At 40.7% G+C, this 20,543-nt stretch overlaps 1 protein-coding gene across 1 annotated transcript in view; it reads right to left on the bottom strand.

Annotated features, from left to right (window-relative positions):
• HIBCH (3-hydroxyisobutyryl-CoA hydrolase) overlaps positions 1-20,543 on the bottom strand; it is a 75,845-nt gene that overhangs the window by 7,737 nt on the left and 47,565 nt on the right. The window contains exons 7-12 of the mRNA XM_012931528.2: positions 15,550-15,628; positions 10,345-10,490; positions 9,806-9,892; positions 6,182-6,240; positions 5,389-5,470; positions 320-439 (exon numbers count right to left, since the gene is read on the bottom strand). Of these exons, the coding sequence (XP_012786982.2) occupies positions 320-439; positions 5,389-5,470; positions 6,182-6,240; positions 9,806-9,892; positions 10,345-10,490; positions 15,550-15,628 (573 nt within the window). The remainder of the gene's footprint in view (positions 1-319; positions 440-5,388; positions 5,471-6,181; positions 6,241-9,805; positions 9,893-10,344; positions 10,491-15,549; positions 15,629-20,543) is intronic.

Consider the following 20,543-nt stretch of genomic DNA (forward strand, 5'->3'; position numbering starts at 1 on the left):
GACTTCTGCCCCCAAATCCACCCCGACTGATTTTCCCCATGTTGCTACAATAGTACAGTCCTTCATAAGGAGTCATGATTCCATCAGTCTGTTATTTACGTTTGCTCCAACATTGCTGGTACAGTGTCAGACAATCCAGCATCCCATTGTCTACGTGTTTCCAAAAGTTTCATTGGGAGTCCATCTTTAATTTGGAAGCAGGATGCATACTGCATTGTATCCTCACATCTGGATATAGTAGTCTATTACTAAAGGGAATGTACAGTAATGGAGTAATAAACATTTTTATAGCTAGAAAATACATAGAAAAAAATCTTACCACACAAGCTTGGCTTAGCCGATATTCCATAGTTAACACTTCTTGCAATGTCTTTGAAGATCCCTCCATGAGCTGCCTTAGTGTAATCTTCAGTGATGTTGGAGACATTTTATTGAGTGCCTTTTGAAGAAAAAAGTGGACTAGTTTCAGCCCATGAGCTCCTTTACCATCCAAAATAAACCATTTGTGCGTCCATATAAATATTAAAATATACCCCATAAAGGCACTTTCACAAGTCAAAATCTCAACATTTATTTCTCAGCATGCCAAAACACCAAACAGAAGTTTTCTAATCTGTTAACAAAAACAATCATTTCACAAGTGGAGTAAATTCTGGATGTAACTCAAAGCTTAATAAAATAAAACTGTCCTGTCATAAATTATGATGTCAGCTAGGCAAACAATGGCTATACTCAATTACATTAGTGCACACTTTATAAAACACTAATATTCATCAAGGACATAAATCTTAAGACAGAAATGTAGTAGCTCTCCCTTCTCACTTTGTAACTAGAGTTTTTGCCCAAAAATAAATCTACTTAACCTAAGAAGTAAGGAGAGAAACTATGATAATACCATAGAGGGCATTAACCTTTTAATAAAGTAAGAATTATAGACCCAACCCAACATTTGCACTGTGCTGCCATGCCACTTCCCTTTGAACTTAAAGACACTGCTATGACTACAAGCTGATTAAGAGGTACCCTAAAGGTTGTACACAGGAGTTTTCAGTCTAACTGTTGAGTGATATCTCAAAGATCCAGACTTCACTTTCTGAGGTCAAAGAATTTCACTTCAAGATTCCATGCTCTTTGCAGCATCGTTTAAATCTGGTAAACAGACTCTAGGAGCCAACCTCATGGGCAGGAAAATATCTTATCAGTTGCTGCAAAAGTGTAAATACATGAATACTAGACAGGGAAAGTTTAAGGAACACCAGTAGCCTACCTACAGCCACAATGTTACTGAAGAAAAAGGAAGAACAATTAGGACGGTTTTTATGCAACTGGTTCTTCATGACAAGTTACTCTTCTGCCAGAGGTGCTTTATGGATATGGTCCTACTTCACACCCCTGACAGTAATCCTACTCCATGTTCTTGCCTTTCTGGTCACAGGCCACAAAGATGAGGGCACGTCCAATAGAAGTCCATATACTGTACTAACAGGCTCCTCCTTTCCACAGGGAAGTAGGCAACGGGTCTGTTTTTTCTAGTAGAAGCAATATACAAATTATCTCAGGTGAGAAGAACTTCATACAGAATGCTTCAAGGTATAATTCAGAGAATGACAGAGCCACCTTCCTGCTTGGCCAGTCTGAAAATGCACAATTATCCTTCAGTACCACCCTTACGTTTAACTGCTTCTGGTTTCCATTTCTTTTTTCTTTTTTAAGATTTATTTTTATTGGAAAGGCAGATGTAGAGAGAGGAGGAGAGACAGAGAGGAAGATCTTCCATCCAATGGTTCACTCCCCAAATGGCCGCAATGGCTGGAGCTGAGCCAATTCGAAGCCAGGAGCCTTTTCCGGGTCTCCCACGCGGGTGCGAGGTCCCAAAGCTTTGGGCTGTCCTAGAATGCTTTCCCAGGCCACAAGCAGGGAACTGGATGGGAAGCAGGGCTGCTGGGATTAGAACCGGAGCCCATATGGAATTCCAGCACGTTCAAGGCGAGGACTCTTAACTGCTATGCTATTGCGCCGGGCCCTCCATTTCTTTTTATTACTTAAAAATTTATTTGAAAGATAGCTATAGACAAGGGGAGAGGAGCAGAGAAGGAAAAAGATCCTCTACCCATTGTTCACTCCCCACATGGCCACAATGGTTAGGACTGGCCCAGGCTGAAGCTAGGAACCAAGAGATTTAAATACTTGGGCCATCTTCCACTGCTTACCCAGGAAACTACCAGAAAGTGGAGTAGCTGAGACTGCAATAAGTGCCCATACAGGAAGCCAGCATGGCAAGTGGTGCCTTATTTGCACATTATCAGTCCTGGCTTCCATATCTTGACTTGGTACTTTAATCATCAACTGGATTTCTCAAAACAGAAAAAACATGCGTCCTGCTGTACTTCTTCAGTTGGCTAATCAATTCACACAAAAGGCCATTCAAGCACCCCAGTTACCACTGCTCATCTCTCATGCACACAAGGGAAGAAGACCCACTTGTTGCATATCTTATATTACTCAAAAATAACATCATATAGTTCATTTGGTAATGTGTAACTATTTTAAATAACACTGCTAAGTGCATAATTAATTAGGCATTACTGACAGGAAAATTCCCTGGAAAACACTAATTTCCATATTACACTAGAAACAAGACTATCAACTTAAAATCTAAAGCCTTGAAATTAAAATAACTGTTACTGCAAACATTCCTATAATGTCAATGATGATGACCCACTTTTGTGAGTTGAAGAAATACTATTTTAAGGTTGATCTAAGCACCTTAATCTGTGCATATCCTTGAAGAAATCAGCAAAATTCCAACAATGAATAAGACCCTCAGAGGCAAACTAACTTGACATTCCTCCTGGTAGAATCCAGTAACAACTGGGGCCAGTATTGTGGTCCAGTGAGGTCATTTCCTACAATGTTGCCATCCAGAAGGGCACTGGATGGAGTCCTGGCAGCTTCACTTCTGACCCAGCTCCCTAATACTGAGTCTGGAACCAATGGAAGATGGCCAAAATACTCTGGCCTGCCAACTACCAAGTTCCTACCTTTCGCTGGGCCTGGCTCTATCTGTTGTGGCCACTTGGAGAGTGAATCTGCAGATGGAAAACCTCTATCTCCATCTCTCTGTAACTCTGCCTTTCAAATAAATCTCTTATTTTTCATTTATTTGGAAAGCAAAGTTACAAAGAGATCTTCCATCTGCTGGTTGACTATGCAAATAGTGGCAACTGCTAGAACTAGGCTGGTCTGAAGCCAGGAGCTTCTTGCAAGTCTCCCAGGTGGGTGGAGGGGCCCAGGCACTTAGATCACTCTCCACTGCTTTCCTAGACATCAGCAGGGAACTGGGTTGCAAGTCTGTTGATCCTGTGCCAGTATGCGATGCCAGCACTGCAGGCAGAGGCTTTACCTGATATACCACAGCACTGGCCCCTATATACATTTTTTTTAAGATTTATTTTTATTGGAAAGGCAGATTTACAGAGAGAAGTGACAGAGGGAAAGTTCTTCCATCTGCTGGTTCACTCCCCAAGTAACTGCAATGGCTAGAGCTGAATCAGTCCAAAACCAGGAGCCAGGAGCTTCTTCCAGGTCTCCCACGCGGGTGCAAGGTCTCAAGGCTTTGAGCCATTCTCTACTGCTTTCCCAGACCACGAGGCAGGGAGCTAGATGGGAAGTAGAGCAGCTGGGACATGAACCAGTGGCCATACGGGATCCCAGCACATGCAAGGCTTTAGTCACTTTAGCCACTAGGCTATTGCACCAGGCCCATAAAATTATTTCATATGTAAGAGTAAGACATGCACATTATTCAGAAAAATCAAGGATCCCAGTGCATATAAGGCACAAATTTAGCCACTAGGCTATCATGCTTGGCCCTAAATAAAATCTTTTTTAAAATTACAATAATGGTAAAATATATTAATGTTCACAGTTAAGACTTTGTTAAAATTATCAATCAACTTGTTTCCTGACAACTGCAATGTTATAATTATACCTGCAAATGTGGGGAGGGGAATTTGACCTATCAGATAAAGGCAAGCTAAATTACCTTTTAAGACTAGGGCCTGGCCTGATGGTTCAATTGGTTAATCCTCCATCTTTATGCACTGAAATCCCATGGGGGTGCCAGTTTGTATTTTTGCTGCTCTATTTCCCATCCAGCTCCCTGCTTGTAGCCTGGGAAAGTAGTGGAGGATGGCCTAAAGTCTTGGGACCCTGTACCAACATAGGAGACCTGAAAGAAGCTCCTGGCTGCAGATCGGCTTAACATTGGCTGTTGCGCTCATTAGGGGAGTGAACCAGCAATGAATGGAGGATCTTTCTTTCTCTCCTTCTCTTTGTAAATCTGCCTTTCTAATAAAAATAAACCTAAAAAATAATAGGGAAATATACTTTCTTTGCCAAGAAGTCTGAAAGTCATAATCATATAAAAGATCCAAGAATGTCACTATCAGGTGAGCATGTATTTATACAAAAACATGTTTCTGCTGTTACGAGGTGAGTTACAGTGTACAAAGAATAAAGTATACTTAACACTGAGAAATACAATTTAATGCTTAGTCACGGCAAGGGAGGGAGTCTCTTGCTAGATTGAAAATAGTCACATTTTCATTAAACCTCCTGCTTAGAAAGGATGTATACCAATGTTACATATTAAATAGACTCTGTAGACTGCTGTCACAATTATATCATAATCTATTCTCCAGGAACCCAATACTTCTATTAAAAATATTCCTAAAATCTTCTCTCACTGGACAAGGAAGGTATGTGGAAGTGAGTGTGCTTACTAAAGATCTTTACAGACAAAGAACATAACTTGTGTAATGGAGTGAACAGAATTTAGACCCCTTTACTCATGCAAATGTAAAGTCCCTGAATCATATGGTGTTGACAGGGTGGATGGTTGATACAGTTTTGGTGTCTGAAGATGGAACCTCTGGGAGGTGGCCGGCTTGGGTTGCTTGGGTAGAGCCCCACAGAGGCTTTTTTTGAGAGACACGTGTACCTAGGGAAGAAGTCTGTTCCCTGTCTCCCTGCTTCCCAACTTGCTGCCATGTAACTGCTCCTTCCCAAATGGTCTGCACGCTCAGCCTTCATCACACTCCAGACTTATGGACTTATACGAAGTTCCAAAACTGTGAGCCAAAATAAACATTCCCATGTAGCATCTCTCAGCTATCTCATGGCCATGGTCATGAAGGGATGACTGACACAACCAACTTGAATGTGCCCTTAACCAACAGCTAGACAGGGACACTGGGGTGTAGCTTGAGGGTTAGTGGAACTGCTTTCTACAGCACAGTGACCTGTGTCATGACCACGGAGCCCTGATATTGCTCAGAGAGACTTCCCTGTTATAAGTCTATACCACACTCAAGATTTGTATATTACCTTCAACTGCTCTAGCGCAAAAGGTGAGCCATCTTGCCGCAGATTTTCAATTATCTGTTCCACAGTACTGGCTGAAAAGCAACTATAACAAAGGGAACACATAATATCATCAACATGCAAATGTTTGCCTGTATCTAAGGTACAAACACAGTAACCACAGGTTTCCTTCCTCTCTATTGCAAAATACTTTGCCAACGTGATCTGTAGGATGATGAAACACAACATTACTATCCTGGATAGTGTTTGCAGTTTACCTTCACTAACACAAAATAAAACTCAAATTTTCCACTTTTTTTGGCTTTTATCTGTTGTACTTGTACACAAGTAACTGAAAAATGAATGCTTCTAAAATGCAGAAATGGTTATTTTCCAAGTCTTCCACCTCCTGTTGCTTTAAGCAATCTGTCAGTTTCTCAAATTGCTTCCCAGAAACTTTTTCCTGACTGCATTGATAATAATTTCAGACACAATGAGACTACAAAGATTAAAGGTAATTTAATTCAATTACTATTTTCTACCTGCTCTTGCTAACCAAAAACAAAACCAAAAGACAAAGATGTTTTGCACGAAAATGAATTAGCATGGTAGATTACTTAAATACAATGAGCATTTTCTTTTAAAAGAGTGGATAAGCAATGACTTAAAGGCAAATGGAAGTAAAAACACCATGCTATCTGATCTCAGGATTCAATAAATTTCAAACACAATGTAACTATAATGTTAGCAAATTCAATATAGTCTTTTCGTATTAGATACAAAGTAATGGATATAACTGGGGTCTCTTATTAAGTACCTGTTTATTTTGTCCATGTGTTCCTCAAGTACAAAAGGCTTATCTTGATCAGTCTTCGACTGTTTAAAAAGAAAACTCCTTTAAGTGATCTAAAGTAATACAAATCTTTTTTAAATACCATAATACTTAATGTACTTCATGATAGATTATCAGGTTTGGTCAAATTACATCTAAGAGTCTCATAAGTATGCCCAACATTCAGACAGTATGTGGTAGTCAAGACTTGCTCTTAGTCACGTCAAACATAAAAATGCCCTTACATTTTCATTTCTTTATTTATGATACATTCTCTTTGAGATTTAATTAGCAAATTGAGGCTTACAAGGGATCTAAAATGTCATCCTGTCCAAATTTCCATCCAATCAAGAAATTCTCAAGGGCATCCCGGGAATCTCTGCAGCTCTGACTTCAAGAGAGAGAAACTACCATCTTAGGAAGGAGCTCACAAGCACCTATTTCCCCTGCTGTTTTAGTTTTAGAGCAAAATCCAGTATCCCATAGTTCTAGTCAATCTGTCACTACAGTGATTTCACTATAATCACTTTGTATCCTCTCAATCCAGGTCCTACAGATGGACAAGTTCTAGTTTATCAGAGCTATTTTTTTTTTTTTTTTTTTTGGTCTATGTGTTTGATTACAAGACAGAGTGACAGCTTAATGCAGAGATAGGAGAAAGCTTTTTCATCCTGTGGTTCACTGCCAAAATGGCCACAACAGATTGGGTTGGTGAGGTGCTTTGATCTCCAACTGAACCACAGGGGCCCAAGTACTGCTTCCTCAAGCACACAAGCAGGGATCTGATCAGAAGCAGAGGAACCAGGGCTCAAAATGATGCTCCAATATGGAAAGTCAGCCTGGCAAGTACAGTTTAACTTGTATGGACCACAATATCACATTTCAAAGTCATGCCTAAAATACCACAGTTTAGCTTCACATTGGGGCTGGTTCATAGAAAAATACAACAAAGCTTCACATGTCCTTAGTTATTTTGGATATAACATTTTTACTAACTGGATTAACTCTGCACTAATGTCAAGGTAGGCCTGTCATATGGCTGATTCATACAGAGCACCAATCGATTAAAAGTGCTCTTTTGTTATTTTAAGCCTGTGTTCTGTAGGCTACATTTCTCTCATCCTGTAGTTATTAACTTAGCACTTTAACGTGCAATACTTGCACTTTTTTGCATAACATCTTACACTGTTACTATCACTGTAGAATTGTTTTCCACCCATATTTTTAAACTAATTTCATTTTAGTTTCAAACCAGTCTGTTCAAAACACAGTCAACATGTTCATAGAGACCATAGAAAATTACCAAGCAAGCCAAGATATATCCCCTACAGATCACTAACTACACATTTAACGGAAATAAGTACTCTAAACTGCTACATACCATAATACACTCCATATTCATCCAAATTGAAAATGTGAAAGATTGTTAAGAGTCTTAAAAAAACAGACAAGGAGGGCCCAATGCAATGGCCTAGTCGCTAGACCCTCGCCTTGCATGTGCTGGGATCCTATGTGGGCACCAGTTCTTATCCTGGCTGCTCCACTTCCCATCTATCTCCCTGTTTGTGGCCTGGGAGGGCAGTGGAGGACAGCTAAAAGCCCCGGGCCTTGCACCTGCATGGGAGACCCAGAGAAGGCTCCTGCCTCCTGGCTTCAGATTGGCTCAGCTCCAGACATTGCAGTCACTTGGAGAGTGAACTAGAGGATGGAAGATCTTTCTCTCTGTCTTGTGGATCTGCTTTTCCAATGGAAGTAGACAGATCTTAATAAATAAATAAATAACAACAGACAAGGAGCTAGCAGTGTGGCCTAGCAAGTAAAACCACAGTTGTAATGCTGGCATACTATTCAGACACTGGTTCATGTCCTGGCTGCCCCATTGGCTCTCTGCTAACAGCCTGAGAAAAGCAGAAGATGACCCTAGTATTGGCCCCAGCCATCCATGTAGGGGACCCAGATGAAGCTGCTGCTTCCCACTTTCTTCCTGACTCAGCCTTGACCACTGGAGCCATCTGAGGAGTACATCAGTAAATGGAAGATCTCTTTCTTCCTAACTCAAATAAATCACGGTGGGGGTAGGGGAAAGATGAAATACCCCATGCCCTGTATTCACATTCACTAGACCGAGTCCAATTTATACTCAATGTCCTAAGTTTTAGATAACTCTACGGTTTCTGTAAATATTTCCTTCTATCTTCTGCTATAAACTGCTAATAATTTGATATTAGCCCTCCTGGAATAATACCTGTAATTTTCTTTGCTGTTTTCCATCTCATTAGTCTTTCTCTTTCTTATAGTTTTCCACAACCATCAACTTTACTGTTTTTCACTATTTCACTATATTCTTACTCTTTAAATTTTTCTCTTTATAACATTTGTGGTTTCACACATGAAATATTTTTCTCTAATCTGAGGATTACAATAATAGATAGCTGTTTTAATTTTTTAGTTTTTTGGTGTCCTCCTATTCTATGCCTTGCCTGTTTTTTTTCCAGGGCCTTTCTGTTTGCTCTGTCCTGGAAAGAACTTCCTTTTCTATGTGAAGCAGTAAAGGTAGGTAGCTGTGTATAATTTGAGTGATAGCTTTAGCACTATCAGTTGTATGAGTAACATGCTCAGGCAAGTGCCTGCATGTGTCATGCAGGGATTCACCAGAGTCAGTATCTGCAAGTGTTTTTTCTTTCAATGTATTGCCTGGAATGTGGCAGTATACCACAGTTCTGCACAACCAGACAGCATGGCCAGATGTCTTCCCACCCTATTTTGCTCTGCCTCTTTTCAGTACTGCATCTCACCCACCTGTGTTCTTGGCTAGATCTAGCTCTGGTCAAAGTATCAAAGCCTCCACTCTCCTGCCAACAATGGGCAACCATCCTCAATTGCACAGGTGGAGGACCTTTGGAGGTGTAGTTATGGGTTATACAAGCTTGTAATAAACCTTCCTGGTTTTCTGTTTCTCTCCACACTCAAAAGGATCTGGTTGCTCTAAAAGGGTTCTACTGAAAGAAATAATATGTTTCTCATTGACTTCTCCCCAGCCCTGTACAGAAAGACACAGTTCAGTATCTTGAGTCTACAGGTAACTGCTATTATCCTCATGTTTTCAAAGCTTCGAAAACAGGAGACATCACATCTGCCCTGTCTCTTCCTCTATTCCATCTGAGTGTGAATACACCGTTTTTATTCATTCATTACAATTTTAGTTGGGTTTTAGGAGAGAGGTATTCAATCTTCCTGCTTTACTAAAAGTTGTGCAATATTCTTATAAATTACTGGTCCCTACAAGAAAATTCAACTTAGACAACGTAAGTAAGGAATCAAAAGTAAATAGTGTGACATATTTCATTGAACACAGCTGGAAGCCAAACTTCCACTTTGGCAGTTCACAACTAGCCTCACATGAAACCTTCTTTGCAGAAAGGCCAACCACAGAAGCCTCCCAGCTGTGCAGCCTGCCAGCAGAGAAGCCATTTCCCAACACAATGATCCTCCCGCAACGCTTCAAAGTGAATAAATATTCAGTGCATTTATTTATGGCTACAGATTTTCAGTTCTTCAATAACTTCTCTTTCCCATTAAAACTCAATGTTGGAATAGTGACAACATTACCTCTCCATGGTAGGTTTCTAATACACCAGCAATATTTTCTTTTGAAGGAGATTTCAAGGCTAACAAATCTTCCTCTAACATTCTAATCTGAAGAGGAAAGAGAGACAAAATCACAGACATATAAAATGCTTTAAAACATTCCATACTCATTTTTATAATCTTTGTCTTAAAATTATGCTGCCTTAGCTTCAACTGAGTAACTAAAAGAAAAAAAAAAATGACTATAGTTGAATGTACACACATCCCCACACAGCAAATGTTGTCTTATTTGGAATGAATAATTCTGGAGGAATTAAAAAGGAGAAGAAGGGCCATTCATCTTTGTTTCTCACTGGCTACCAAGCACTTGTATGAGGGATTATAACAAGAATCTGGGTTGTAAATTTTATTTTTAATTCATTTTCAGCAAAATTGCCACATGCATATACTAAGGTCTCTAATAAGGCCCCATTTATCTTGCCACCTAATCCCTCACTCACCCCATATTATAGCTGTGTTTCTGTTTTAACAACGTGAAGTACGAACACCAAAATCATTACCTTTGCAGAATCTACAAAATGCGTAGCAATTCCTGCTCTGTACACATCTCTTCCCTTCAGTCTGAATCCAGTTAAAGCAAGGAGGTATCCAAGTTTTCCCTGAAGTCGTGGCAAGAAATAACCTCCACCCACATCAGTGAACAGTCCTGTAATTAAATATAATAAACACGAGATAACAATGTTCAAATGAAAGATGAATATAATCTCTTTACTTCTGATCACACAGGAATTTCTCTCTGGAATTTGAATCTTTACTATAGATATTAAGTACTATGTAATGGAATCAACACCACAAAACTTATATAAATTGTGATAATTTGGGTACTCAAAATATTAACATTTTATTTCTATACAATTCAGTAAAATAATTGATATGCAATGCTGGGTATATCAGAAGTACTCAATGCTACCTACATGTCCACTCTTTTTTAAACTGATAAAATTGAAAAATATTTCTTTATAAACAAAAATTGCAGAGTTATCACAATGAAAAAAAATTCAAGATTAGCATTTAAACTATTATCTAATATTCGAAGTAAAGACTGATACATAACGACTAGTCCTAAAAATGCACAATACCTAAGAAAATCACTTGTATTTACTTTTTTCTTAACCATCAAGAGTTTGAATTTATTTAAAATCTTCCCACTGGGATCAGCACTGTGGCATTGCTAGCATCCTATATACAGGTGCAAGTTCAAGACCTGGCTACTCCAGCTTCTGGCTTCAATCTGGCAGTCACTGCTGTTGTAGTATGTGGGGGAGTGAACAAACGGATGGAAGAGTACTCTCCATATATACTGATATCTGTTTCTCTCGCTCTCTCTCCCCCAACTTACTCTCTCCCATTCTCTAACTATGTATTTCATATAAAATAAATGTTTAATGTCATTTGTGATATAATCAATCTACAATAAATATTTATAAATTTGACAAAATGTGTAAGACCTAAACACTGAAAAACCACAATGTTTGCTGAGAGAAATTAGATGGCGAAATAGATCTTGCTCACAGATCCTGAAGATTTAACACCGTTAATATGTCAATTCTCCCGAAATTCATCTATAGTCAGACCCTACGCAATCAAAATAAAAATCCTAGCAGACATTTTGTTGAAATTGACAACCTCACTCTAAAAACCACATTTTTAGAGGGCTGCGGGAGAGGACGTCTAGCTCGGATCCCGAACCCAGTCCGCCATGTGCCCATGGCTCATGGCGGGCTGGGCCCGGACATGCCTGGGTGCGGCCTGCTTCCTTCTGGGGTGAGTACGCCGAGGGGGGAGGCCTCCGTGACTGGGCATGTCTGGGACCCACCCACCACCCTCATTGGGTGGTGGGTGAACGGGATTGGGGAGGGGCGCAACCTTGGGCCTGCAGGATTTAACCTCCGGCTGCCAGAGGCGAGCCGAGGGCTGCGGGAGAGGACGTCTAGCTCGGATCCCGAACCCAGTCCGCCATGTGCCCATGGCTCATGGCGGGCTGGGCCCGGACATGCCTGGGTGCGGCCTGCTTCCTTCTGGGGTGAGTACGCCAAGGGGGGGAGGCCTCCGTGACTGGGCATGTCTGGGACCCACCCACCACCCTCATTGGGTGGTGGGTGAACGGGATTGGGGAGGGGCGCAACCTTGGGCCTGCAGGATTTAACCTCCGGCTGCCAGAGGCGAGCCGAGGGCTGCGGGAGAGGACGTCTAGCTCGGATCCCGAACCCAGTCCGCCATGTGCCCATGGCTCATGGCGGGCTGGGCCCGGGCGGCCAGGGTGCCATTTGGCGCCAGGCTGTGCCTGCTGGCCGCCCGGCCAGGGGGCTCTGGGGTATTGGCCATCTGAATCGCTGCTGAGATAGCTCTAGAGTGACCCCACTGTTTCTGGGATCTGAGTCAATCCTAAAGATTCCCAATGCCAGTAACTCTTCCTTTGAAGAACTTCCAATCCCTTAATAATGCTGAGCTTTGAACACCTATCAAGTAAAAGATAAGCTCCGGCTTGTGTAGCAGGCTGGCACCTAATGGTCCTCGGAGCAACCACGTGCAGGTGCGTGATTTACGGCTAGGAACGGTCCCAATCTGGGATGCTACAGCTGGGATGAGGTTCCCACCAAGGGGTGTATGTGCTGGAATGGGGGCTGCGTTCTATCTAGGAAACAGTTGCAGTCACCCGAGGCACTAGTGTGGGCTGGGATTGGATGCACCAGGCCGGTTCAGATCCCAGCACCATCTGGTGTTATGGAGAAACAGGGTAGATGTGGGACTGACTAGGCTGGGTCTCAATCCCCTTCTGAGCCATGTGTGAGCTGTATGTGGGTATGGACGAGCCATGGCTGGGCTGAAACATCCAACAACAAGAGTCAGAATGGGGTGAAAGCCAGCCAGGAAAAGCCACTGTTCCTGCTAGGACAGGAGGTGAACTGAGTAGGGTTGGCTCAAGAACCCCCTGGCAAGCGCAAAATCTGGCATTGGGAGGGGTTCTGATGGAGGAGCCTGGGCAACTCCTCTGGCAGGACACAGTCCCTACAGGTAAGCGCGAGAAGCATGATTGGAAACAGCCCAGAATAGGCCATGGAAAGTTTCCCACTGGCATGCATTCGGCATGGGTCAGGAGCAGACCAGGCTGAATCAGTTCATGTCATCCTCTGGCAAATCCGATCACCAGAACAGAGTGTGGAATGGGCCGGGTTTGGTTGCGACAAAACCAGTACACATTATGGAACGCCAGGGCGTGGTTGCCTGTACTGGATATGAATGCAGCACCCAACCAGCACACGTGAGATCCAGGAAGGGAGGGGCAGAGCTGGCGGGGGGGTTAAGGGGCTGGTCCCCTCGCTGGACAACCACTCCCACTGGAGAGTGTTGGCTGGGATAGAGACAGACACGACTAAGCAAGGCTACAACACCTGTGCGCTGCATGTGGACAAGATCAGGGCCACAGCATCAGCTGGCAGAAGCTGGCACTGGGGACTAATTCTGTCGAGTCAAATCACAGGACCACCTAAAGAGTGCATAAACCGGGACAGAGAGACCTGGGAGGGAAAAAGTGGGTTCCCCCTTCTTGGGTCACTATTCCCGTGGGAGGGCATGAAAACTAGGACGGGGGCTGGGATGGCTAGATAGAGAGGTACTCAACAATATCTGTGAGGGCTGGATGGTTGAGTTGGTTAGATAAAACCAAGCTTTAATACCCATTGACAAGTACCAGAGCCAAATGGGATGGGGGACAGATTGGTCTTCTGCTACACATACTGGCAAACCAGGGTAGGGGGCGGGCCTGGTGGGGGTTATTGTGGGTCGCCCCAACTAGGCTACAGCTCCCACTGGTTGATGTAAGGGCCGAACCAGACTGGACTGCAACACCCATTGGTTCCAGTGCAACTCGGGACTGAAAACAGAACCAACACAGCAATTGCAACCACCAGCTGATCAGGGTGATGGACTGTGCCGGGCCCTGTGCTTGCTAGAACATACAAGAAACTAATCTGGGAATACCTCAAAGTATCTTTGGAGATCTCCCCACTTGAACTGCTGGACTCAGAATTCTAACCAAGAAAAGACAGAAGACAGAATAGGACAATCATTCATCTCAGCTACATTTTGGCAGCGAAATATGGGACAAATGGAGACTTCATGATGGACCATATCAATCAGTGGACCACCTCATCGAGCGAAACTGGCAGTGACTCATAACTGGAGAACTATTAACTCCACTTGAGCACATATCTCAGAGCATGCCCCACATCCGGGACTTGGGGTGGGCGGGAAACCGGGTGGGGCTTCTCCCTCAATATCCCCTTTTACCTCAGATACATGATGGAAACAATATGGACATAATAGCATTGCCCACCTCCCTATCCCCCTGAACCTTTTTTTTTTCTTTTTTTTTTCTTCTCTTTCTTGATTTTCCTTCAACTATAGTTAACTATGTAAAGATTGTCAACAACAATACAATAAAATGGATTATAAAAAAAAAAATAAAAACCACATTTTAGAGAGAAAAGGATTGGGGTCGGTGAAATGGTTCAACTGACTAATCCTCCACCTTCACGCACGACATCCCATATGAGCATTGGCTCATGTCCTGGCTGATCCACTTCCAATCCAGCTTCCAGCCTGTGGCCTGGGAAAGCAGTGCACGATAGCACAAATCCTTAAGCCCCTGTATCCATGTGGGAGACATGGAGGAAGCTCCTGGCTATGGACTTTCTCAGTTCTAGCCATTGCAGGCATTTGGTGAGTGAATCAACAGATAAAAAGATCTCTCTCTGCTTCTCTCATCAACCTGCCTTGCCAATGAAAAAAATATCTATTTTTTAAAAAAGAAAAACAAAAGGATCAAGATAACCAAAGCAACCTGAGGGAGAAAAGGAACAAAGATGGAAGATATCACTACCCGATTTCAAGGCTTATTATACACAAGAACCAAAGCAACATGGCATTTACAACAGGATCAGTAAGTACAGATGTGCCCTGAACAGCAACACAGGGGTGAGGAGCACTGACCTATACCCGCAGAACTAGAAAAATCCAAGTGCAATTTTTTACCCCCTAAAACTTCACTACCAATAACCTGGTGGCAATCGCCGTCCTTGCCAATAAGACAGCCAATCAATTCACACATTCGTAGTGTGTTATATGCATTGTGCATTGTGAAGATACACTACACTTGTGAGGAACTTTTAACTCTCACACCCAAATTACTGAAGAGAAAAACTGCTGCAGTTAGCATCATGGAATGTGTTAAGCAAATACTAGCAACATTTACACCAACCATAATAATAGTAGTTATGATACTAGTACAGTAGCATAGCATTACAAAAGTGAATTTTATGTAGTTATGACTTAATACTACATGTTAGCTTCCCTCAATTGTAAATCATACTTTTCATAGCCTATGTGTGTCTGTAAATTGACAAGTTTTAATTTTGATGATAGATCTGTATATATTTTATGGTAGTAAATGATAAAGCAGACTATTATATACATATAATTTACACATTTTTCTTAATTTTTTGGTGTTTCTGATTCATCTGAGTTTTTTTCAAATTATCATACATCTCAAAAAATCCATACATAATTAGTAAGCTGATATTTTTTTAAAAGTTTTCATTCTTGTATGTAGCATGTCAATAATCCCATTAACAACAGTATGATCTGAAATATATTTATACAATTATAAACATAATGATGAAGACTTTCTGGCATTTTGTTTTTACCTATTGCTGTTTCTGGCATTGCAAAAACAGTCTTTTCAGTAGCTACTCGGAAAAGTCCATGAACTGACACACCAACACCCTAGAGAAATAAGTGAAGAAAGTTGGTTCAAAATGTTGTTTAAAAAAATTTAAACACAAATTAACACATTCAAACAAGAAAATTATCTCTATATCCCACTGAAATTTGCTTCAGGAGATAAAGTCCTAAGCCACACAATTTCAGATGAACTTCTTGGTCAAAAGTAAATGCGAAATATTGACATTCTAAGCAGATTTATTTTAGTCAAGATGTTTTTCATGGGCATTCTACTGTAGTATTATATTCTTACCTTTGGTCCCAAATTCCTTTTCAAGACATATGCACTACTATAGGATTTCAACTCTTCCCAGAACCAATGAGTGCTGTTTATTACGGTACTCATAATCAAAAAGCACAATCACACTAGCTTAGCAAGTTCTGGACAGAATAGTAACTATATATATATAGTTATATATATATGTGTGTGTGTGTATGGGTGTATATATATATATGTGTGTGTGTGTATACACATATATGTAATAATTCATTTGAAAGGCACAGTGAGAGGGAGAGAATGAGAGAGAGAGAGAGATGGATCTTCCATCTGCTGATACACCCCTAAAATGGCTGCAATGGCCAGGCCAAAACCAGGAGCATTATCAGGGTCCGTTGTGTATGTGGCAGGAGCCCAATCATCTGGGCCGCCTCCACCACTCTCCCAGGTCATTAGCAGGAGACAGCTGGATCAGAATTGAACCACCATGCCCATATGGCACTCTTGCATTACAGGCAGCAGCTTAATCTTACACTATTACACCAGCTCCAAATCGCAACATATTTTCTCAAAATTGCAACATCATTGTTTATCATTAGTTGTTCTTTCTCTTCTCTGGGACATCAAAATGCTGATCTGCCGGTGCTCAGAGACAATCTTTCTACTCCACCTCTGTCCTGTCTTCATTCATTCCCCAGGTGATCTCTCCCAAGATGTGAAGCACTATCACAACAATAACTCAAACTATTTCCCCAGTGGTGAGTTCTATAAACTAAGCTGCCTATTTTAACATCTCCAGGTGATTGTTGAGTGTCTCAACCTTCACACTTCAAAAATAAACCTATTTCTCCTTAAAATCATTCCTCCACCATCTTCCCTGTTCAGTAAACATAACCATTCTCACATCTGCTCAACTTAGACATCTGAGCATTAGCTTCTTTCCTTACCTCACAATCAAATCTAGGAATCCATCTTGACAAATTCTAACTTCTACATATATTCTGCGGCCAGGCACAATAGTTAATCCTTCCCTTACAACTGCCAGGATCCCATATGAGTGCTAGTTCGTGTCCTGGCTGCTCCACTTCTCACCCAGGTCCTGCTTATGACTTGGGAAGGCATGAAACATTTCCTTAAGTTTTACTTTACTTGATATTAAAATAATCAGATAAAACATCTACAACTCTGTTATTTAGTGCCAGCATGCTATCTTACTCTTTAACTATTCTATGCCTTATATATATGGTGCTCCAAGCATTCTGGCAGTCATTTTTTTACTTGAATAATTACTAAATAATCATCTTTGTATCATAACATAATCTACTATAAAGGATGCTAATACAGATGAATGAAATAATTGCTGAATTATAAAAATTGTAAAGAACTATTATAAAAATGTAGTCTAATATCTCACCATATGAATAAGCAATATATTTCTATTTTTTGGCATTCTTACAGGTAGAAGTTAAGCAATCTAAGATTTTTTTTAATTAGAACAGCTTCATGAATGTTCAGATTATCTCAATGGCAAAAAAGAGCTGTCATATCTATATTTAGGATTTAAAAAAAAAAAAAGTAATGATTTGGGAGCCAGCAGAGCGCCTGCTGCACTGGAATCCTATATGGGTGCAAGCTGAAGTCCTAGCTGCTTCATTTCTGACCCTCCTGCTCCCTGCTTTTGGCCTAGGAAAGCAGTGAGGACTGCCCAAGTCCGTGGGCCACTGCACACACATGGGAGATTCAGAGTAAGTTCCTGGATCCTGGCTTCAGATCAGCTCAGCTTTGACTACTGCAGCCATTTGGAGAATGAACCAGTCAATGGGAGACCTCTCTGTCTCTCTCTCTCTCTCTCCTGCTCTGTAAATCTGCCTTTCAAATTTAAAAAAAAAAAAAAAAGTTACTTTAAAAGGACAAAGAAATCTTTCAAAAAATGTAATTAGTAACTCAGATAGAATTCATTTCTCCATTTCCAGGTATCACTAGTCCAGATAAAAAGCAGTATTAATTTTTAAAAATTGCTAATTATGGGGCCCAGCATAATTGCCTAGCAAGCAAAGTCCTTGCCTTGAACATGCCTGGATCCCATATGGACGCCGGTTCCAATCCTGGCAGCCCCACTTCCCATCCAGCTCCCTGCTTGTGGCCTGAGAAAGCAGTCAAGGACAGCCCAAAGCCTTGGGACCTTGCATCCTTGTGGGAGACCCTGAAGAAGCACCTGGCTCCTGTCTTTGGGCCAGCTCAGTTCCAGCCCATTGTGGACACTTGAAGAGTGAACCAGTGCACAGAAGATTTTTCTCTCTCTCTCTCCTTCTCTCTGTAAATCTGCTTTTCCAACAACAAAAAACTAAGTCGTTAAAAAGAAATTCTGATCAAAGATGAATAAGCCCCCATTTGGAATGAACACTGAACTCTCAGGATTACAAACGCGGCTTTCAACTTGGTGTTTACTTTTGTCAGAAATTCAAATGGATTCTCACTACAATATAAAAGTACTGTATCAAGTAAGTTTCATCAGGTATCTCTGTGACTAGATGCATTAGGTTACCATAGCAACATGTTTTCCTGTAAAAACAGACTGTTATGCTTCTCACATTAATAAGCTAATATTGCATGTTGATTCATATTATATATTAGTGCATTTTAAGATAAATAAAAAAGCAGCACTATTATTTGTCCTCTCAGATGAATATAATTCATGTTTAGACCAAAACATCCACAAATAATTGAAGGAAAAATACTTATCTTATTTAGATATTGAAAATCCAAGAAGTAGAAATACAACATCCTACATTAAAACACAGATTTGAAACAACTCTTAATATTACACATGCCCTACTTTTAAAAAAAAAAAGATTTATTTAAATTGGAAAGTCAGATTTACAGAGAGAAGGAGAGACAGAAAAACCTTCCAGTTGCCGGTTCACTCTCCAAATGGCAACAACAGTCAAAGCTGAGCTAATCTGAACCCAGAAGTCAGGAGCTTCTTCTGGATTTCCCACACAGGTGCAGGGTCCCAAGGCTTTAGGTCATCATCTACTGCTTTCCCGGGCCACAAGCAGGGAGCTGGATGGGGAGTGGAGCAGCTAGGACACAAACTGGTGCCCATATGGGATCCTGGCACATGCAAGGTGAGGATTTAGCCATTAGGCTACTGCACCAGCCTCCGACATCCTACTTTCATTCTCAAGGTTTTAACTTCTATCAGCACATTACCCCAATAAGATATTTACCTATCAGTTATGTATGTGCATGGGTCATGAGACAATGATGTTTAAATAATGCGCACTTAATGCCAGTTAAACAGGACTAGCTACAAGGAAACTACTGCTGTATATCACACACACAAGAAAGACACAGGGTAGAGATGTCTGGCCTATGGGCAATATAAGGGCCAAGAAATCATTTAGTCTGGTCCTGCCAAAGCAACTGCAGGGGGGAACTCAAAATTCAATAAAGCTACTTAGCAGATTAATTTTAAGTTGAAAACCTTGCAAGGCCCAGGATTTAAGCTATAAATATCCAAATACCCCTTGGCAACGAAAAGGTTCTCCATACCCTGTGTAAAAGAATAATCCATTACATATTGAAAAACTAACATGACTCAGAGCTTACCTAGGAAAAAGGCTCAATAAGACCTAGAATTTTTCTTTAAACTTCAGAAACATTTATTAGTAATAGAATTTGGCCACATGTATATTTATATATATATATCCAGAGCCATCACTGAGAAAACTATACAAATGGATTTTAAAAAATACTGTAAGTAACATGGAATACAGGAAGGCAGTAAAAGTTGATTATTGTTTATACTTGCCTATGCCTATGATCTTTAACCCTGATAATAAGAGAAGGGAATCTTAAGCAGAAACAGTGCCATTAGGAGATGGGGGAATCCTACATCAAGAAAAACAAGATATTTATTGACAGTTATATAATATTCCATATTTAACACCGATAAACAGAAATACAAACAAGCGCTACCCTACACTTCGAAATCCAAGAGAAATTTCTCTCATTTTCCTCTCTCCAACTCCTGCTTAGTTAATAATATTTTAGTCTTAAAGCTCTTTTCATATCAGAATTTTATTTTAAAAAAAAGATTTAAATGATGGGTTTGCAAGTGGTAGGAAAAAAGCACATCAACGGAAGTTGAACTAAGTTTCCCTAAAAATTGTTATCTTAGTTAAGAGAATTACTTGATTTCTCTTATAAGCCTTTAGGTTCCATCAAGTAACTGAAGGCTATTAAGAAAATCACAGCATTATAAAAATGATGATTCCTTGAAATGTCTGTAATCTATTTGACTGTAACAGAAGCAAAAAAGAAATTCTCTTAAAGCTAAAAAAAGAGGCACCTATTATATCTAACAGACTTTTGTAATATATTAACAATGCAATCTTTGAGGACTATTCATTCTCTTCATAAAAAAGAACATGTCTCAAGTGACATTAATCAGTGGCTGAACAATTTGATTGAATAGCTCCCATTCAACCGAGCATTAGTGAACATTGCATTTGGCTGGTTGTATCCCAAAAGTTACTTGGGTATTGTGTAATCTCACTGTTTCTGTTCCACTCCAAGTCCCATTTGTCTATTCATTAGAACATGCTCCTCAAATATGCTTTAAAACATTTAACTCTCCATTCTTGATCATGTAGGAAAGGAAAAATTTTCCTGCTTTCTTGCTGAGTTCTTGTTTGC

This window comes from Ochotona princeps, chromosome 5 (genome assembly GCF_030435755.1).
Source record: "Ochotona princeps isolate mOchPri1 chromosome 5, mOchPri1.hap1, whole genome shotgun sequence".
Taxonomy (NCBI): domain Eukaryota; kingdom Metazoa; phylum Chordata; class Mammalia; order Lagomorpha; family Ochotonidae; genus Ochotona; species Ochotona princeps.